General features: G+C 34.9%; 1 protein-coding gene across 6 annotated transcripts in view; it reads left to right on the plus strand.

The window, feature by feature from the left end:
- The window catches only part of LOC145664853 (prominin-like protein), a 253,296-nt gene extending 233,712 nt beyond the window's left edge, over positions 1 to 19,584 (plus strand). For all 6 annotated transcript variants that reach the window (XM_081731870.1, XM_081731872.1, XM_081731875.1 and 3 more), the window contains one exon: positions 14,447 to 19,584. In XM_081731870.1, coding sequence (XP_081587996.1) covers positions 14,447 to 14,459 — 13 coding nt within the window. In that variant the 3' untranslated portion in view covers positions 14,460 to 19,584. The remainder of the gene's footprint in view (positions 1 to 14,446) is intronic.

The following is a 19,584-nucleotide window of genomic DNA, read 5'->3' on the forward strand; positions in this document are numbered from 1 at the left end:
ATATCACTTCATCACTCATCAAGCGTTAAGTTACTTTTAATATGTTTTATGTTTCAGAGTAAAACGTAATGTCATGAACTGGTACCATCGTATGCAAAGAAAGACTTTTGCATTTTTATATATGTTACACTTTCACATTTTACATGTAGATAATTTTTTTTAAAAGTATTTTTTAAAGTGATTGATATTTTCAATAGAGGTCAATCCATTGGAAAGTTGGCACAAAATGTGCTAAGATACATTTATTGTCAATAATATAGTGGATGGCTAAAGTGTTTTCTATTCCCTACATTTTCTTTTTCTAACTTTGTCTGAATGTGTCGAGGAATTTCGGTAGTGTCAAAACTACAAAGAACTACGTTTCTTCTACGTCAAGAAACTTTTGTCAAATTGATTCGTATTGGATGAAGAGCGTGTATGCGTTTCGAGTTAAATTTCGATAAGCACCGCCAACTCAAACCTATATACTAAATAAGTGAAAGAAACCAAACCAAACCTAAACTATTAATAAACTAACCTAATACAATTTAATCCATTCATAAGTAATTGAGCTGAGCGAGCGAAGCTCTTATACTCGGGTTAGCCGTTTGGTTGTCCGCGAACTCCTCCTAGACCGTTTGGCCGATCTCAACCAAACTTAGCACGCTGATAGAGTATGTCGTGCTGAGTGACAACATAGGTCGAAATCAAAAAATCCGATGTACCATCGAGGAATAATCACCGAAAAACGCTTCCTCCTAGACTGTTTGGCCGATCTCAACCAAACTTAGCACGCTGATAGAGTATGTCGTGCTGAATGACAACATAGGTCGAAATCAAAAATCCGATGTACCATCGAGGAATAATCACCGAAAAACGCTTCCATAGACTTAACATGGGGAAAAAGTTTTCACGTGATTTTTTTGTCAACAATTAAAATCTGCGCGTGATTTTCAAAAATTCCGGCGAAGCCCTTTTATTTTTTTAGCGTAAAAATTTACAATTTTAATCACAATTTAAAAACAAATTAACGATTTTTTAAACTTTTTTTAGCCGGAACAAAAGGTCAAGAGGAAGAATTGTGCGATTGTTATGAAAAATACTGATTGTTTTAAAAAGTCACAATAAACTGATTACGTTGCTTAAGCTCGGTCAGCTCATTTCATTGCAATCGAGTATATCCATTGCATTCCTAGTTATTATCACATTTAAAATACTGGCGTGGTTTTACGGAATAAATGCCTGTGTGTATACCCAACTGTAAGCAGGTCTGCCAGAACACCTGAGACGATTGACTAAGTTCGGGATATTGTTTAAAATAAGAACTGAAACTTTTCTGGTGTTGTAATGAATATAATTGTTCTCGGACAATCAACCAGGTGAACTCTACGTCGTCCAACGTTTCGTGAACCGACAAAATTGTTCTCGTCTTCAGGTTAAAGTATGAAAGACCAAAAAATGTCTTTATTATATAGGTGCTGACAGGAAGGGGTGGAATTTGATTAGTCAATGGCGACGTCCAATCAGCATCAGTCTATTTCCTCAATTGTGATTGGCTGTTTAACTGGGTTGGTTGGCTAGCCCTGATTTGTTGTTTTGTATACGTTTTCTTCTAATGAAGGAAAATAGTCTGATGCTGATTGGATGTCGCCATCGACCAATCAAATTCTGCTCCCTTCCTGCCAGCACCTATATAATAGAGGCATTTTATTTTGAAGACGAGAACAATGTTGTCAGTTCACGAAACTTTGGATGATGTAGAATTCACCTGGCTGATGGCTCGATCGAAATGCAACTTTCAGAGCAATATCAGATCTTGTAAGGTTGAATAAGGAAACCGTTCGCCAAATAAAACGGAAGATTTCAAGAAACAAAAGGTATGGGCGCTCGTCATCTTCCATAGACTCCCTGTCGTCATTGAACCTCTAATGCCATTAAAAAACATAGCGAGAAAGACAGTTGTCTTCAGAAACCTTTTTTTAACACTTCAGATGTTTCCGAGCCCTTCCTGCAGATCCAAACGCTATTAGCACCCGCCTTTGGTGCTGAAAATTCCGGCTTCGAGTTCCGTTGGGAGAACCGTGAAACGGTAGTTCGGATTCCCATTAAACTCTTGGCATAGTCTCATATAGCCTCGGTGCTAAAAGGAACGCTAAACTTTAAACCAATCAATCAGTCAGTCAGATGTTTCGGGTGGAGTTTTCTCTAAGCCCCCATAGAACTTTATATTCATTTCTTGTTCCATTGTTCAAACTGTTAGCCGCATAACTCAACACAGTGGCGACCGACCGAGCTGGAAATATCTAAATATGTTCCCAAAGTCTCAGGCAGGATTCACCACTGTGAGAAATTTTGTACTGAAACTAACTTCGCAGCAAGAAATGAGACTTTTTTTTCGTAATTGTCGTACTGTATATATGTGAAGGCTGTTTGACACACATACTGGGAACATCTCATTTACTTGCATGAAAGTTTGGAAGAGCAGGATAGGGAGAATTCATTATCATGTATTTCTTCTGAACCGTTGTATATGAAGATATGGAACTTGGCTTGTTAATATAGGAAATAAAAACAAACAACTTTCGTGTACGAGCTCAGTATAGCGGGCGCAGTGTTTTTATTTATTTAACCGCTACATTGAGGGACTTCTGCAACTCAGCGAGTTTGAACTCACATGAACGAATTTTCGAACTAAAAGCCAAAGGTTTGTCCTTAAATTGTATTTAATTTTGCGCTAATCTTATCTTCTACCGAGAAAAAAACGGATGATTCAGTTAGTTATATTTCAAAATCTTGATTTTTAATTTTCTGTTTCAACTCTTTTCCTGGGTTACACTACAGCTCCTCTGACGTCACTTAGCTGCTTTCTACGCGAAAAATTATTTATTTATTTCATTATTAGACTACCAAACTATTCTATGTATAAGTGTCAGAAGTCTTATAGAACGGGTTTGTCCGTCCGTCTGTCGACAGGTATTACAGCGAAAATGGTAAGAGATACCGAGATGCAGTTTTCTGTAATCGATTCAGCGTCCCACGATAGGTTCTATCTCCTCCGTTAACTCTATTCAAACCGGAAGTGGTTACAATTAGTCATTTCCGGTTTCAACGTTTATCACCATAGAACGAAAACAATAAGAAATAGCTAGAAGCGTTTTTTTTTTTTTTTTTTTTTTTTAACGATTCAGCGTCTCAAGGCAATGTACGTACCATGATAATCCTGAAAACTCTACCAAAACCGGAAGTGGTTGAAATGAACTACCACTTCTGGCTTCAATACTGATTTTCATATAATAAAAACGGTAAGAGATATTGAGATACGTTTTATTTTTTCTGCATCCAATAATAGGTTCCATCTCTTCTGTTTAACTCTGTATTCAAACCGAAAGTGGCGGGAGTTCACGTGGTTCGAATTCCACGTTAACCAGTAGGTCCACGTAGCCTCGCTGCTAACAGGGACTTTAAACTCAAACTCAAACTCAATTCAACTTTTAACTGAAACTGGTTCAAATCAGTTATTTTCGGTTTGAATATTTATCACCCTAAAACGAAAGCTGTAACGGATAGCAAGAAGAACTTTTTTGAAGACTATTCGTCTGAAGACAATATATCGTGACCGGTTAAGAATTTTCCTTTTTTTTTTTTCTCAATATAACTGCACAACGCGAATTCAGTTAGAAGTTAAGTATTGTGTTTTGTAAATGGACACTAAAACCTTTACTAAAAATGATATCTTGTAACCCATGTTCCTCTTGGAAACATGTGTTTATATGTGCAGGTATTCTACTAACAATTGGGTAAGATTATAATTATATATACATATGATATAAAATAAAAAATGTATTAATGGTGTGTTTGTTTGAAATAATTAAATTATAGTTATAATCTTCATACGCTGTAACCTATAACGTTCATATACCGTATCATCTTCAGTCCCGAAAATTTTCCTGAGATTTTTTTTTTACCATACTTCTGACTACTAAATGAATCGCTTCTCGATCTGTCTTTATTGTCTTGGGCTTGTGGTACGCTGTGGCACGTTTAAATGACATTTAGGCGCTCCATTTCTTTACTTAATACTCTTTCATCTGTGGGAGGGATAGAACAGATTTTATTCAGAATACTGAAAAACTTAGTACTTAATATATCCCATAAAACTTAAAATGGAATAAATATTATACTTTTGGTGTAAGTGTGCTGGTAAGTATTCAAATGATGTTAAACTAAAATGTTTGTATAGAACTCAAACGGGGGGAAAATAATAATAATAACTAGTATTATTTTCGTATATTTCTTGTAATATTTTGCATATATATATATATATATATATATATATATATATATATATATATATATATATATCGGGTGTTGCAAAATAAGTGTTACAACTCTTGGGAGGTGAATCCTGCCACTGAGACAAGAAAAAAGTTCTCTTGAACTTTCGGCTATCGGACATAGTTTCAGATCTACAAGGTGCCGAAAGCGTGGGAAAATGACTTTCGGACGCCAATAGTTCGGAAACTATCCAACGTAAAGAGGGCGGGTAAAAAAATCACTGAAGAAGTCATACCTGCTCTATTGAATTTTGCATGTTTCACAATCCTACCATGCACGCGCAAGGGATTCCCCAAAGGAACGTAGGGAGTCCCGAATAATCTGCTAAATGAAAGTTGGTCTAAATGGATATGAATTGATGGGCTTTCTACCAGGTAACAATAATTTGTTTGTATTAAGTCGATATCTGGAACAAATACAAAATGGCGGACACTTTCATGCCCGTTGTGTGTGGTTGCATAATCGCCAGGTACAGATGATGGCCAACAGTGACTTTCTGAGTATTAAGAATAGCGAATTTGTACTCAAAATGCTTTAGAAATACATCTGGAGTGTCGGTAGAGCACAACAGATGAAGCAGGGTGATTCACATGTGTGGAAACACGTAACGAAAAATGCCCAGAAATGCACACATACTCAGTAAACGTGAGTTCAAAGCGTCGGATATGTAAGGATTAGCGTCAAGAACATGAAAGTCAATTCACCAATAATATTCTCTGAAACCGACGCAATATGATGTGCACGGTTGCATACCAATACCAATAAGGATGCAACAACTGAGGACAAGTTGAAATTGTGCAAGGGGACTCACTAAGAAACTGGGTAAACTAAATGAATGTCTCTAGTGGGATCACATGATCGATATTGAAGTGCGGACAATTTGTGTGTTAATATCGATATGTAGCTAGTGGAGAAATGTCAACATGTGCCACTACTGCTGGGACACCGTCCCACGTGGGAAAAATAAAAAAATAACTACTCGGGTCTTAAATCTGAGGCCGTGGGCTCCTAGTAGGATTGGTAATTGTGACCACGCGAGCGAAAGCGAGCGCTCTAGCCTTGAGGCTCGAGGGAACCTGAATTCTCTGTATACATTTCTTTGAGGAGTACCCACTTTGTTTGGCAAGCGCTCTTGTACAGCCTCCCGACATGCTTGTGTGTTACATTTTGTTACTCCTACTGCACAGTTGTAAACAATCAGAGCTTTAAGACGTTTCTTCCTATTTCTTATGTCGTTTTATTTTCCATATGTATGGTGTTCCAGCTGTAGTGTTACATGTGCCAAATTGGTTCATTTTCGTCTTTGTCTTGGCATCTGTACTGTGTGTAAGATACATATTTCTGGAGGTATTTTGATATCGAGTACGTCATATGTCCCAGAAGACGTGAGACATGATACAAGTTTGTTATTTTCACGCTCTATCACAATTTGAACCATGGATTAAGAGATTTCTTTTCATATGTGTAGACTGTGGGACAATGTCCCAAACAAAGTAGACATTGATACAATTGTGTTCTAGTTACGTTCTACCAAAAAGTGCACCAGATGTAATAGTAGAATGTACAACGTTATTTTCCTAGTTTTCGCATGTGAGACGGTGTCCCAGCAGTAGTGGGACATGTTGACATTTGTCCATTAGCTACATGTCGATATCAACACACACATTGGCCACATTTCAATATCGATCATGCGATCCCACTAGAGACATTCATTTAGTTAACCCAGTTTCTTAGTGAGTTCCTTTGCACAATTTCAACTTGTCCGCAGTTGTTGCATCCTTATTGGTATGCAACTGTGCACATCATAGTGCGTCTGTTTGAGGGAATATTATTGGTGAATTGACTTTCATGTTCTTGACGCTAATCCTTACATTTCCGATGCTTTGAACTCACGTTTACTGAGTATGAGTGCATTTCTGGGCATTTTTCGTTACGTGTTCCAGACATGTGAATCACCCTACTTCATCTGTTGTGCTCTACCGACACTCCAGATGTATTTCTAGAGCATTTGAGTACAAATTCGCTATACTTAATACTCAGAACTTCACTGTTGGCCATCATCTGTACCTGGCTATTATGCAACCACACACTACGAGCATGAAGGTGTCCACCATTTTGTATTTGTTCCAGATATCTACTTAATACAAACAAATTATTGTTACCTGGTAGAAACCCTATCAATTCATATCCATTTAGACCGATTTTCATTTAGCAGATTATTCGGGACTCCCTACGTTCCTTTGGGGAATCCCTTGCGCGTGCATGGTAGGATTGTGAAACATGCAAAATTCAATAGAGCAGGTATGATTTCTTCAGTGAATTTTTTATCCGCCCTCTTTACGTTGGATAGTTTCCGAACTATTGGCGTCCGAAAGTCATTTTCCCACGCTTTCGGCACCTTGTAGATCTGAAACTATGTCCGATAGCCGAAAGTTCAAGAGAACTTTTTTTCTTGTCTCAGTGGCAGGATTCACCTCCCAAGAGTTGTAACACTTATTTTGCAACACCCGATATATATATATATATATATATATATATATATATATATATATATATATATATATATATATATTGCTAGTATAAAAGTTTTGATACATGGCGTTTGAAAACAACACGGACAACGGTTGGGAGGTGGTTCCTGATACCAAAGACCAAAAGTATAAAGCAACCTGGGTGCACAAATGCTTCCTTTCGGAGTGATAGGCTGCCAAAAACGTGAAAAAATGAACTTTAAAGGTATATAGCTCCAAAACTATGGAAGCTACCGTAGTCGGGTCAAGACTTCACTTAGGAACTAATATGGGCACTATCCAAAAATACATGTTTTAGAATCCTAAGGTACTCACGGAGAAATTTTTAGAACGAGTTGGCTACGGGCATATAATTTGAAGTACTCACCAACTACCTTTATAAAAATTGTTGCGGAAGTACCACAAAATTCTGAAATATGGATATTTGGATAGGGCACATACTAGTTCGTAAATGAAGTCTTGATCCGACTACAGTAGGTCCAATTGTTTTGGAGCTATAGACCTTTAAAATTTTTTTTCTTCTTCTTTTCTTTCTTCACGTTTTTGGTAGCCTATCACTCCGAAAGGAAGCATTTGTGCACCCAGATTGGTCTATACTTTTTGCCTTATTTTGGTGTCAGGAATCACCTCTCAACCGTTGTCGGTGTTGTTTTGAAACACTCTATTAAAAGACAAAATTAAAGTGACCTACATTATACAAGATGGACCAAAATGAGGTTTACCATTATAAACTTCAATAACTCTGTAGATGAAACATCTACAATAACGATGCATGACTCGTTGAATTTAGCAACTTTTTGTTTTGCTTATTCGGAATTTTATTTAATAATACACAGAAAGTGAAAAAGTACATGACTGAACCGAGACTCGAACCCGGTATCTCCGGTATGCCGTGCCGTGCCGATGCGTTAATCACTACGCTATCCAGTCCGTTCCTAGCACAGCCATATTCTTCTACTCTTCGGTACTCTTCCACTCAGACCACGTGGCTTGTACCACAGCCTAACTGTTGTGCCTGAACATGGCATGTCTATGTTCAGAACACCGCAATTATGATTGTATTATAATTATTATTATATTAATGAAAAGAGGAAAAGGCCAATTTAAACGTATTGTTAATCCTCTGTATTGTTACACTGACTGAATTCAATAAGTGAAAAAAGTACACGACTGGACTGAGAGTGGGTAGCGTAGTGGTTAACGCATGGTACGCCGAAAATCCTGGGTTTGCGTCTCAATTCAGTCAAGTACTTTTTCACTCTGCATATTATTGAATTTGCACCTACAAAGGATTTGGTGTGTAAAAATAAGTATAAAGCGGTTATTTCCTCCTTTCGTTAGTGTAATTTATTTATTTTTCATTTATTTACGAAGATCATTCTCAAAATGGGCACCGCGTCTGATAACACACCTGCATTCTTAAGGCAACATTTCTGACGGTAGTCGTACAAATCTCGACTATAATCTCGTTGAAGAAAGCGGTGGCTTTCTCCAGATTTTTTAAAGATAGTGGTTGAAACTGTATTGTTTTCTCCCGTAGAAAACCTCACAAACAAAAGTGTTCGGGGTGTGTAAGGTGAGGCAACTTTGGCTATGGGTGACATATAATTTTCGTACACTCGTTTTATAATGAAAGCACACTGCTCTATACTGTACGACGTCGCCACCTTGTGTGATGTCACGTATATGTTGCCCCCGATAACCGAAACAAAAATATTTTGACTTGTTGAATTAAATGAGCCATGTATTTGTTACTGTAGATGTTTCCTGTACAGAGTTATTAAAGTCTATAATGGTAAACCTTATTGTGGTCCGTGCTGTGTATTTATTCTTTCCACAACTGCCACAACTTTTTATAAGTACAACAATATATTTAATTTATCCACAGTGAGGTAAACTTATAAAATCTGTTCACTGAGTTATATTCACACCTATTTCCTACGATATATAATAACAAAAGGGTGTGTTCACTACATTGAACGCCTGAATCAAATGTGAATTCCGATATTTCATTTACGAAATTTGGAATTTCTGAAAGTGTCATTCGTACACAAAGCAATGAGGAATGTTAATTAGTGTTGAACAGTTCTGAGTTGCTCATCAATCGAATAGTTAGTTAACATCTTTGTATGATGAGTTGATATTGTAACGGAAAGGATATTAACCATCAGGATAATATTGGACTTAAAAGTGGGAACAACACTCAATATCCAGTATTTTATACTTTCAAGGTATACGTATTTATTGTATCGAAAATTTTGCGTTAGGGCTACAAATCGATCAATGGCATGTTATCAGCTCTGCAGTTTCTGAGTTCATATGCGAATCGTAGGAGGAGGGAATTTCTGAGTTCATATGCGAATCGTAGGAGGAGGGAATTTCTGGGTTCATATGCGAATCGTAGGAAGAGGGAATTTCTGAGTTCATATGCGAATCGTAGGAAGAGGGAATTTCTGAGTTCATATGCGAATCGTAGGAAGAGGGAATTTCTGAGTTCATATGCGAATCGTAGGAAGAGGGAATTTCTGAGTTCATATGCGAATCGTATGAGGAGGGAATTTCTGAGTTCATATGCGAATCGTATGAGGAGGGAATTTCTGAGTTCATATGCGAATCGTATGAGGAGGGAATTTCTGAGTTCATATGCGAATCGTAGGAGGGGGGATTTCTGAGTTCATATGCGAATCGTAGGAGGGGGATTTCTGAGTTCATATGCGAATCGTAGGAGGAGGGAATTTCTGAGTTTATATGCGAATCGTAGGAGGAGGGAATTTCTGAGTTTATATGCGAATCGTAGGAGGGGGGATTTCTGAGTTCATACGCGAATCGTAGGAGGGGGGATTTCTGAGTTCATATGCGAATCGTATGAGGGGGGGAACCAACACGCCGTCTGAGCAATATCTTTTTCTTTGGTAGCATAATGTGAAAGAGTAATATTTCATTAATTGCTGGAAGGTATTGTTGAACTTTTATCCGTTTTCCTACAATTAGCGACATAAGTTCCCCTGCATAGCGAAGTGCTGACGCACATGGCCGTGGATTCGATCCTCGATAAGGATACTTGCCTGGGATACAAATAATCCGAATATTGATTCGGATTCCACTATACGTCTTATGTATTCAAGCCTCAGTGCTAAAAGAGAAATTACTTCAATTGCAACCAATCAAGTACTCAATAAGCGGTATAACTACATAAAGAAATTTAGAAACTGTATTTAATTATCGAAGAAGCTGTGCAGAAGGCAAAGAATCAAAGTATAGTACAACATAAGATTACAGTTTAATCGTGCATCCAAAATTAAATTGTTAATTTATTTTTAAAAAAGCAGAAGAACAGTCTTTCAGACCCACGATTATTTTAGTATCAACTAATAGGTCTCGAAAACTGTTCTACTAATTTTTCTAAAATAAATTACAAGCAAGTGAAGAACTTTTTGCATAGAATGTATTGTATTAAACCTCTCTGATCTTTGATAAAGAATACTGGCTTAGATTTCCGCAAACTTGGCTACTAGAGATCTGCTGCCTTCCTTCTTTCTCCCAAAACATGCCTCGTCTTGCTACTAAATTTAGACCAATTCGGTAGCGGTGGCTCTTTCGGCAGTGAAGTACCGCCGACATAGCTCCTAAATTACATTGTAGCATGCAATCCTCCCCACTCGACACATAAGTTTGTTCGTAAAGAGTCGTGTTTTTCGCGGAGGTCAAGGCATAAAGGATTGATAGATAGATTTCAAGAAGAAATCAGTAAAATCACACCATTCAAAGTAAAACAAAAATAATTTTCCATATACGAGGGGGTAATCAGAAAGTAAGGTTACAAAGCCTGCAGTGAAACGTGTATATATATACCAGCCACAAACTTTCCAACACCATTCTGCGACATGCTGATGAGACATTACAGTCTCTTCGTAAACCTCTACCAGCTATCGGTGAATTTTAGTCGCGGTTACGTGTTTCGCCCACGGAAATCGAATAACTCAGCGGACTTCGCGAGACCACTTTTCCAAACGAGTCGCCATTTTGGTGTTTACCTACAATTAACGCCGTAGGTGGCGGATGGCTGAAACTGCGCAGTTGCCAACTCCATGTATTAAAATTACCACACACCCTCATTCCTCTATAACAGATGATCCGAAATATCGGCCTTGTAACCTTAGTTTCTCATCCTCCCTCGCGAATGAATGGGATAGAGAAACAAAGATGGCGCAGATATCCATCATCGTTAAGAAAATATCAAGATGAATTTGAAGCATGTAAAGGATTATTATTTTAAAAAAAGAAATAAATAGTTTTAGTATTTTTGTTTTAATCTTTAGTTTAGAAAATATACTACTGTAAACATAATCAAGATACAAATAACCAGAAAAAAAATAAGGAACGAAAACTGGATGGGAAATATAAGCAACAACACTGAAAGTTTAGTGTGTTAAGATACTACAATATTATGAAGTCGTAATTAAATCTCTTGTCCTGGCTCACAATGAATTCTACAACAAAGTACATTTCCCATTACAATAGTAATCATTATGTATTCAGTTATGTATTTTAACATACGAGGGGTATTCAAAAAGTTCCCGGAATTTTATTGTAGCTCATTATTACCACAATATAAGAACACCATTTACTTAATCACCTTCTTCGAACACACACTTGCTCAATTGCTCCTGCCATTGCTGGAAACACAGACGAAAGGCCTCTTTTAGTACCGTATCTTCCGCAGTTCAGCCGTCACGTTGGTTTTGATGTCTTCTTTGACGTAGGGCGACCATACGTCCCGTTTTGACCGGAACAGTCCCGTTTTAGGGACATGTCCCGGCCGTCCCGTCAGTAGATGGGGAAAAAAGTAGTATTTGTCCCGTTTTATTTAAATGAAAGATGTAAATAACAAACCCAGTACCTTTTATTCCTTGTAAAGGTATTTCATTTCATTTTCATTCGTAAATCATACATGATGCTCGAAGGAAGACGAACATATAAATCGGACCCGTCAATAAATAAGATACAAAGAAATAGTTATTACATATTAAAAAACAATAACGAGTCAAAATTACACTACACAATCTACAAGCTAAATTTAGCAGACAGGTTTAATAATTAACAAAGAGGCAATAATTGAACTGAAATTTCCTATATTAAACTTTAAACATGGTATAGTTTGAAGTACTGCTAAAGGCAGTAGAGATTTTAGCAATTGCTTGTTTGTTGAACAAACTTCAACGTGTCTTTCCTTTTTCATAAGTATCGAATTATTTGACCCCGCCCTGTAACAAACAGAGAGAGAGAGAGAGAGAGAGAGAGAGAGAGAGAGAGAGAGAGAGGAGAAGGAGTTCTAATATCAGGGCGCTGATAAGAACAAAGGTAGGCCACAAAATCCAGGGTTGCTAATTCAGCACCAGTAGCAATCCTAGCCACATTCTTTTCAGTTCTAGCTATTTTGTAGCCAATTTTCATATTCATTCTTACGTCTGTAAAATATAATCACCGTAAGTAAATAGTATGTAGATAAAGGAAATTTAAACGCGAAATTTTGAAAAGCCGGACTTGTCCCGTTTTCAGCTGAAAATTTTATGGTTATCCTACTTTGACGGGTATCTTTGAGGTCCATTTGTAGATTTGGGAAGAGCCAAATATTCCTTGTTGCTGAACTATTTTTAAGGAGACAGACTACTAAATATATTTCAAAAGCTAACAATTTTTCTTTTGCCAGTTTTTCGTAAGTGAAAAGAGAGAATGAAATGTAACTTACCTCAGTAATAGATAATGTTATTCTACACCCGAAAATACGAATCGAAAGAATTTTCAGTGCTGCCATCCATATAAATTACAGTGTGACCAGAATTTGAATTACCCAAAAATCTACGTTATGGCAGAGACTAGAGCAGCGTTTCCAAACCTTTTTCAACTTGCGGCACACTACGGGTGTTACTTGGATACTCGCGGCACACTTCTAAATATTATTATTTGTAAATATAAAGCACAGTGGTATTTCTTCGGTGATTATTGATGAGAGGTTTTTTCCTGTGGTAAATCATTATGCTTATTTTTGATTCTATTTTAAAAATAGAAAACAATCGCAATGAAATATTGGACTCAAGTTTTTAAAAATACGCTTTCTTTTTAAAAACTGTATCCAACCTTTTACTAAGAAGGAAGATCACTAAATAACGAACGAACAAACAAATCTCTTTTACATTTAAAACACAAATGTAGGTAATTTGTGGAAAGGATTGAATGATATTTTAAATTTTCAAGTTACGAAATAGTCTGCAACAATAAAGAAGCAATAATGGTCATAACAATGATAACAAATACATTTTTCAACATTAGAAATGTACAGAACAGTAACCCTGTATGAAACTTAAAATTGTAGATTCATAGTCATGTGAAATACAAATATGCATTTTCCCCTGCGTTTGGCAATTTGATTTCTATAAAATTAATAATTTTGTTTCGATTCCTCGCGGCACACCAGCGGCCCATTCACGGCACACCAGTGTGCCGCGGCACACCGGTTGGGAAACGCTGGACTAGAGTAATGAACTCAACGGCAGTTGATGACTTTTCATGCTGTCTGTGTTCCTAGTTAACTACTTTTTAAATAATATTTGCATTTATTTTGGTATAAAGAGTACAAAATAAATAATTTTTAATTATCATTAGGATTAAAATATAAATATTATTTAAAAAGTAATTAACAAGGAACACAGACAGCATGATAATTCATCAATTGCCGTTGAGTTCACTTTTCTAGTCGCTGCCATAACCTAGATTTTTGGGTAATTCAAATTCTGGTCACACTGTAATTTATATGGATGGCAACACTGAAAATTCTTCCGATTCGTATTTTCGGGTGTAAAATAACATTATTTATTACTGAGGTAAGTTACACATTTCATTATCTCTTTTCACTTACGAAAAACTGGCAAAAGAAAAATTGTTAGTTTTTTGAAAAATATTTAGTAGTCTGCCACCTTAAGGCTATCAGAGTCTCTGAAGCCGATTTTTCTCTCTTTACACATAAACTTGATGGTTGAGCGCTGCTCAATCTGTGAAATTACGCCACGTGATCACTACATCGTATTCGTACGCTGCTTGCTAAGGCGTGTTGACACTTGTTAGATTCATAAGTAGGCAACCTACAAGGACTTGTACTGTACTAGATTCATTGTGATTGCATCATAAATGCCAAAAGTACAATAACATTCGGGGAACCTTTCGACTGCCCCTCGTATTTTAATGTATCAAACAAATGCTAATTAGTGTAATATCTGTATTTCATCCTATGATTTATTTTCAGTCACCCTCCATATCATATACATATATCATCATATATTTAAAGAAATACAGTTTCTTCTTATTTGCAAGTTGTTAGGGACGACCAATTAGATGAATCGAACGAGAAAATGCATGTCCTGTTATTCTTGATCATGCGTCTTTAACAAGCATGCCAGCATTTAATTTATTGCATGCAGTAACAATTAAAATGCTTTAGAATCGTTGTTGTTTCTAAAGGGGTATAAAAAAAATTAAAACGAAAGCTACCAAGATACCTAATAATGCTGAAATCTTGTATATTTATTGTTTTGTTTTCACCACAGGGACATGAAGTAGTGATGAAGCGTATGATAGGAACGAGGTATGGCGAGGAAGCCGGCCACTCCCGAAGCGATTCCACAATATTTACCTATCAGAAGCTGGATGCCTTAGAGACAAAGATGTACAAAGGAAGTAAAATGGCTGTGTTAGGCCCATCGTGGAGACGAGAAAGACGGCGACTTCGTTTGTAATTGGTGTCTTTGGATGACATAACCTCAATGAAAAAAAACCGTAAGGGCGTTACGAATGACGAAAGATATATATAAAAAAGCACCTATGGAATACATAGGAATAAATATTTTTTCCTTTTGATTAAATATGTTTATCAATAGATACCAATTATGAAAATGAAGTGTTATCTTTGTTGTAAAGAAAAAAAAATATATATCTTAATGTGATTCATTGTAAAACAAAATATATATATATTAACTGTTCTTTTTCCCAAAATAATATTTGGGAATCTATTGCTTGGATACTTTTATCCAGCTAGTAATAAGTGAATATAAATGTAAAAAGAGAAGAGTCCATGCGTACCGTGTGCCGTTAGGAGTAATTGTAATTATTCTGTATACATATAATTACATCTATGAATATATTAAGCTGTTACATGTATAGAAACAAATGCGGGACTTCTGTTCTTGAATTCTTGCTCCACGTAACTATGCACAAATATGTATGAATGTATGTGAATGTGTATTTGTGAACATGTTCGAGTGATTGTGTATATATAACGTAAATGTGTGTGTTTTTTTGGTATTAATCCCGTTTTAATTGATGCATATTCTTTGAAGAATATTATAATAGTATCTTATTTATACACCTCAATATCTCAATTTCTTCGTTGCCAAATACTCATTATGCAGGGTGACATGCTGATTAAGTAAGTTTTTTTAATGATATACACAGTGTTAAAAAGCTTACATAGTTTCTTGGTTGCCGTGATTGACGTATATTTAATGAAATCTGTATGAAATTACGTTATTTAAATTGAGCATTATGGAGAAAGTTAATTAAAAACTTCGTGACTCATATAAGCGTCACTCCGATTCTTTTCTTTGTAATCTTCAAGCAATGTATGATAGTTTTTTTTTTTTTTGTTTATGCGAAAAGAAAACAAAAATATTTAATTTCTTTCATGACTGTATACTTAACCCTTATAAGATCCTGGCTTTTAGAGAAGACTTTCAGTCAAGCAGTGCTGCTTCATTGCTATTTATCGTAGGATCATGGTTCATACCGCGCTTTTTTCACAATATAGTAACCTTTCGAACGGTACCACTCGCTTGTTCGTATCATATACCAGAAACAAAAAATTAGGGAAAAAACGGGAATATTTCAAAAAAAAAAAAAAAAAAAAAAAAAACCTTTTTGGAACCTTGCAAAATTTCAATCTGGTATCTTGAAAGCTAAGGGCAGGATTTTTTTTTAATTTCCTCAAGAAAAAAGTGTGATGTCAAGCCTTGCCCCCCCCCCTTCCTTCCACGCCATTTGGCACCATTAAGTTGACCATCTGCTTCCAAAACACATCTAGGGTGTTCTTTGGTCCACGTCTGACTTGACCAAAAAAAAGCCTTAAATGCCTGTTATAGAACCTAAATAAGCGGTTGAAGACAACGCTGCCTTAATGTACGAAAATGTACCATGGATCGTATAAGGGTTAATAACGAAACTTCCTTCCCATTTGGTGAATTGGATAAACACTCTTATTTCCGACGTATGTTGTGGGTTTTCATATCACCGCATGGTTAAGACTGACTAATAATAATAATAATTATTATTATACCAAGAGAATAAGAGCATAGTTACCACAACTTGCAATTTCAAACCTCTCATTACATTTTGACGTTCGAAATAGAAATACTCTGATACAAATACTTTAATTTAAAACTAATAAAATACTTCTAGAGTACGCTTTGCATTGTTTATTCCTCGTGAAGTTGTGATTGAAATACTTGCTTAGCAGTGTGATTCACTTTGCATATATGAAATTGAAAAATAAAATAAAATAAAATAAACTGCCAGTATCTTACTTTTTTGAATTAGTATATCTAACATCCCATTCAATACGACATTTTGACAATCATCACCCACTTTTTAGGTTTCTTTCCTACCATCCCCTTCCTTACTTCAGTATAATTAGAACACAAAGTAAGAAATGAAATTAATACATTTAAAACTATAATGTTGTATAGTATATTATTGTTGCAATTATTGCTACACGCCGTCCGAAAAAAAAAAAAAAAAAAATACAAGAAACAAACGTGTGCAAAATTTAGTTAAAAAAAGAAATTATGTAAGATGAATCTGATATATTTAATTGTAGTTTCGGTGTGTGCCGTATTAGTATAGCTAAGAAATTAATTAGAAATAAAATTAACGTACATATACATATAGTTTAAAAATACATATTATTTTTGACAAATTTGATTGTTAGGGAATGAAGAAAAACAAAAAAAAAAAAAGTAGTTAACGAAACCTATAAGCTGCCTATTTGTAGTGGAAATAATTTCCATATATATGTAATATTATATATATTTATCCCTCCAAAATAATAATTCTATATAAAAATTTGTGGAGAAAAGTATGAATATACACACGTATAGTACAAGTATCAGCAATGAAAACAAGAATATTCACTGTCAATTTTTAACTCTCATGTAGTACAATTTCAGTGATTTAAATTGTGTAGTAATAATAATACTAAAATAAAAAAAGAAGGTGAAGTCCAGTGAAGTCTTTCATAGAAATCTGTAAATTTCATTGTAAGGTAACACTGTTCAATTAGATAGATTATAGGAAAACAAAAGAAAATCATATTTTCGTCATCAGTAATAATAATAATGGTAATAGCAAATTTTGTCATGTTTCAGAGTAAATGGATTTCAATTTCTCTTGTTCTGTCTAATAATATCGTAGATTAGATTACAAAAAAAATAGAAATATATATTTATTTTTAAGAAGAGAAAAAAAATCGTGTGATTGAATGAAAATTTACTAATAATTCAAACTTTTTATTCCGGATTATAAGTAGCGTGTCTTTTAAAAGAAAACTTTGCATCAAAACAGAAAGATATAAATAAATGTACATAGATATATATATATTTTTAACAAAAGAAAAAAAAAAGGTATAACTCTTATCGTCATCGGAGAAATAATAAGTGTGGAAATGTTATTGATGTTGTGTTTATTGTGCACTTAATGTCTTAATGCATGCATTTTTCTTTGAAAGTTGATGTATCAGGAAAAAAAAAAAAAAAAATCAACTCGCCCAGCATTATTCACATGCTAGTGTTCATTGAAAGCATTTGGTTCGTACATTCCACGTTATTTAGGTTCAGAAATCCTAGTAAAATAATTTGTAATATCGTTTAGTTTGTACATGACATTCTATTGTATGACCAATTTTAAATTCTAAGAGTGTAATCTTTAAAAAAATAATTATATTAGATTGATAGTGTTATGTTGCTCTTCACATGATTGTTACATCTGAGATGTCAGGTAAATAACAAGTATTATAACTTGAGCTAGTTAAAATCTCCAATTTACAATGTATACTATTATACATTAGCAAAATTTTCGTTTTTGCTCTAAATAAATTGTATACGATCTCGGTATGTTGTCTTGTTAAATTAAAATAGATATTTGAGTTGTGTGCATTTTCTGTCAAACCTATACGTTTTATCAACGTTAGAAAAGTTACAACGGCTATTCATTTCCAAGACTTCAATGTTGAATGTAAAGATATTTATAAAGAAATTAATAATAAAATGTTACTTCAACTAGAATATGGTACTCAAGGTTGAACATTGAACGTCGCTTTAGTAATTTTTTTCTTGTTTTCAACATTATTTTAACAGGGTAATTTTCACATTCAGTATTATACAGGGTGTTGCAAAAATCAGATAAAACTTTCTTTTGTATTGTTTTATTTTTCTTTCTTCGTACGTCTTGTGACACTTTTTTATAAGCTCGCACTAGTTCATGGTATCTCAGATGTAACGATGAACGATTCCACTCAATATCTAATCCTTAAAGAAGAACGTGTTTAGAATAATTCTTGAACTTGATGAAAAAATATCCATAGGCTGCCATCAATTAATAAAATTCCATTATTTAGATCGTAAATGAGACATTTTAGTGCGTTTTAGAGTAATTAGAATTCAGTGAAAAGTGAACGTACGCTGAAATTTCACTTCCTACAACAGAATAATCTAGAAACGTTGATAATGTACTACTTTTACAACAGTACCTCTTCAGTTTTTCTCTATTAATACAATGCATACAATGTTAATAATAAATTAATTAATTAAAGTTAGGAAGAGGTAGAAACGTGCACTGTTATAATTAAATCAAATTTGTGTCTTGTAACATACGCTTTTCTTTTCCCCCTCAAAAGTGGGTGTTTTCCCCCCCTGTCCCATAAGCTCAATAAGAACTCTTCAAAATATGTGTCTTTCATCCGTTTTTAACAATTGTTGTCCACATTCCGCGGACAAAGATAGAAAGGGATACGCCTCCTTGAGAGGCAAACCTCTGTGTTGTAAGATAGAGATGTAATTGTGTAAGAGAATGTATAATAAAAGGTGTCTTTAATGACTTTCTGAAAGATAGACTTTATTAGTTGCTAAATTTTGGTGAAACACTTCCTTCGTTTCTGATAAGTTTTCACGCTCTTTATGTTAATACCTACGAATCTCGCATTATTAGTATGTTTCTCTACAATAAATTCAGAAATATGTTGTTGCTTTGTTTAATAGATGGTCTTTTATGATGATTTCTTTTATGTGCAATCAGCTATAAAGATTTTGTGCTTTATTTGTACAGTACAAGTAATTTCAATAATACCGTAGCTTTGTTGAAGTCAGTTCTATAGATATGATGCGGCCTTTTCTCTCAAAAGTAAACTTTTCTGTATGAAAATAAACATTAGCCATATACCGGTTTTTAGAATTAAATACTCAACATTGATAGTGATGTACTAAGTTTTTCATGTAAAAAATAAGATATTGTTGAATAATTTTCATGCGTAACAGGTGTACAGAACACTTAACTCGTTACGCTTAAGTACAAGAGCATATTTTAATTTTTTTCAACATCGAAAAATGCTCAATGGTGTTCTTTGTGAATTCCACGTTTTAAA

Source organism: Thermobia domestica, chromosome 11 (assembly GCF_964235325.1).
Source record: "Thermobia domestica chromosome 11, izTheDome1.hap1.1, whole genome shotgun sequence".
NCBI classification, from domain to species: domain Eukaryota; kingdom Metazoa; phylum Arthropoda; class Insecta; order Zygentoma; family Lepismatidae; genus Thermobia; species Thermobia domestica.